Below are 3,185 nucleotides of genomic sequence, written 5' to 3' on the forward strand. Positions count from 1 at the left end.
ACTCCCTAGCATACAGGGCTACCCCACTGCCTCTCCTGCCTTGCCTGTCCCTCCTGAAGAGTTTATAGCCATGCATCGCTGCACTCCAGTTGTGAGAGTCATCCCACCATGTTTCCGTGATGGCAACCATATCATAGTTTCCCTGATGTACAATGGCTTCCAGCTCCTCCTGCTTGTTGCCCATGCTGCGTGCATTGGTGTAGAGGCACTTCAGCTGGGCTGTCGTCCATGTCTCCTTCATAGAGGAACACCCCTTGTGTGCTTTCAGGTGTTTCACTGGTGTTTCCCTCTTGGCTCCTATTGCCTCAGTATCCCCTAGCTCAACTCTGTTCGACTTCAACTGTGCACCAGTGTACCCCGCACATCTCGGAGACAGGCTGAGTGCCCTCGCTAGCACCCGCTCCCTCTAACCTTGGCATGTCGTCCCTCAGCTTCTCTTGGGCAAGCCTGATATTATCCCCCTCCCCCTTCGAGTCTAGTTTAAAGCTCTGTCGATGAGCCCTGCAAGTTCCTGAGCAAAGATTCTCAGTCCCCTTTGAGAAAGATGAATCCCATCAGACGCCAGCAAACCTGGTGCTGTGTAGGCCATCCCGTTATAAAAAAACCCAAAATTGTGGCAATGACACCAGCCATGGAGCCATGTGTTAACAGACTGGGTACCTCTGTTCCTTCTAGTGTCACTGCCCACAACTGGAAGGAGAGAGGAGAAAATAACCTGTGCTCCAGAGTCCCTTACTAGCCGTTCCAAGGCCCCGGAACCTGGATTGCAATTTGCAACAATAGAAATTTGCAAGTAGTGTTTATTCAGATCCAGATTTTTGTTTTTAAATTTAAAAAAAAAGGGAATTTTCTTCATGGCTCCCTGTTACTGAAAACTGCCTGTAACTCCTAGGAACAGACTTTGCTAGATCCAGATATTGAGGAGTCTAAAAATCCTGCCCAGAGCTCTGTGAGAAATTGGGGAGCTCTAAAGGACAGTTTTTGAAATATGATCTTTGTCTGCTTTGAGGAAGAAGAGACATTCTGTCTACAGAACCTCTAGAAGAACTTGGGCTTAAGAGGCTTAGTGAGGGGAGTGGGACCAAGACTGAAGTTCACAAGCAAACATTTTGTGCGTGGACTGTTTGCTGGCCCTCTTGCCATAGCACTGGGAACACATTTTAGAGAAAGAACAATGCAGAAGCAGCTAAATCACCACTTCTGAAACGCTTTTGAGAAAAAATAATCACAAAAAGATTGAATCAAGTCCACATGGAGTGATCTCACACCTCCTGAACACAGTCAAAAGACCTAGACAACAAGAGAATATGCTCTTGTCACCATGAATGACTTTCTTCTGGAAGCAGTGGAGTATTAACATAAATGTATCTGCAACAACAAATGACCCGAAAAGCCCAGCCACATAGAGTGGAATATCAAACTGATGCCACTATTCATGACACCAGTTGAAACTGCTAGCTGGAAAGAGCAGAACCTTCCTGATAAATTTAGCATCAGTTCACCTGGATTTCAGTCACTGCAAGAATTACGTAGCAAGGAGACCTACTACTTATGAAGGCTGAATGCTTCATTCCTAAACTTCTAGAGAAAAATTAGCATGAAAATTACTAGAGAAGCCTGATAAAAGACTTTTTCAAAAACTATCTATTTTGCCATCATAAGCCAATGCAAAACTGCTCCTTCTTTTAGATTTTTTTATTGCTTCAAATGTATCGGGGGATAGTGAAGTCTTTTCCTACTGTTTGATAGATCTCATTAAGTTATTTTGTGTATTCAAATGGATTAATGCTTTTGTTATTTTAGAAGGAATACATTGGACCTGGTAGGTCAATACCGTTTGGCACAGCATCACTCTGAAGCAGAAAAGGGAAATGGCAGGGTTTTGCTTCATGTCATAAGGCAGGTTGAATGTTTCCTTAAAAAAAACTAATGAAGTGTATTTCATTGCAAATGGAACGAGAGATTTTTAATAAAACTCTGCTGTTGCAATTCAAATAAGCTATTTGGGATCATTTTCCCAAAATGCTACCAGGCTTTAAAGCAGCTGAAAATAAACAGCAAAGTGAGTGAAAATAGAAACCACCTCCAACATCCTTCAGTATTACTGGATCATTAGATGAGTGTAATTGCATCTGAAATAACAAGACCCGAGCATCTTTCCCTATGCTTTTTCGCATGGTTTCCATACACACCTTGGGAAAAATTGATTCTAAACATGAAAACAATCTGGATAGGTAAAACTGTACGGTTACTTTAATGCAGCACAAACCAGGAAATAACGGCTTTATTCGTTAACCATTGAGAGGAAACGTTTAACATAGAAAACCCACTTCTGAAGAGACTCTCCCTTACCTTGTGCTCCCTTGTCAAAGCCCCGCAGGCAGCTCCAGACCCAGACCTTCTGAAGACCGTGAAAGGAAACAGCAGCTGAAAAACATCGTAAGGGGAGAAAGATCTAAGATTTTGACAACAGAGTCGGCATTTTCGGTCGAATCTTGAGAACAAAAGTGGGAGTACTAGCGATTGGAAAATGAACTTGAGGGGCCCTTAGTTGATGAGCGTGAGCGAAAGCAGTTTTAAGGACAACGCCCCTTTTCCTGCTATCCTCGGACTTCACACATCGAATTCTCGATCTTGCTCATGATTTCGTGGGCACGCATTCTAGTAGCTGCAACACTTAAGTGACTAATTTAAAGTCTTGGCCTGAGACACATGCCGCGCCCAGAAGACCGAGAGGGATTTTAGTGAGCCCAGGCGGAAAGAAGGGTGCCGGGGCCTGCCGCGTGCCCGGCGGCCGCTGCTGCGGCGCCGGTGGCAGCCGGGCGGGCGAGCGGAGCCGCGGCTGCCGTCCGCAGGGCAGAGCCCCGGGCCGCGCCCCCTCCGCTCCCGCAGCCGCCCGCGCCCCGCCCGGGCAGGACGGGCAGACCCCGCCGGAGGGCGGCTGCCTTGCGCCCCGCGCCGACGCGGCCAAGCACCGCCGTGCGGGCAGCGGGCAGCGGGCAGCGGGCGCGGGCCCTGAGGGCAGGGCCGCGGAGGGCCGGGCCGCGGAGGGCCGCCCTCGCGCCCCCGGGCACCGCTCTGGGCACGAAGCCCGGCCCGCGCCGCCGCCGCCGCCGCGGGCCGCTCCCGCGCGCTCCCCGCGCCCCGTCCCCGCCGCAGCGCTGCCCCGCGCCCGCCGCCTCCCG

The 3,185-nt window shown here is 49.4% G+C and overlaps 1 protein-coding gene across 1 annotated transcript in view; it reads right to left on the bottom strand.

The window, feature by feature from the left end:
- The window catches only part of LOC140643359 (uncharacterized), a 131,252-nt gene that overhangs the window by 98,664 nt on the left and 29,403 nt on the right, over positions 1–3,185 (bottom strand). Inside the window, exon 3 of the mRNA XM_072845023.1 lies at positions 2,353–2,427. Within this exon, the coding sequence (XP_072701124.1) occupies positions 2,353–2,427 (75 nt within the window). The remainder of the gene's footprint in view (positions 1–2,352; positions 2,428–3,185) is intronic.

Source organism: Ciconia boyciana, chromosome 23 (assembly GCF_034638445.1).
Source record: "Ciconia boyciana chromosome 23, ASM3463844v1, whole genome shotgun sequence".
In the NCBI taxonomy this organism is placed as follows: Eukaryota; Metazoa; Chordata; class Aves; order Ciconiiformes; family Ciconiidae; genus Ciconia; species Ciconia boyciana.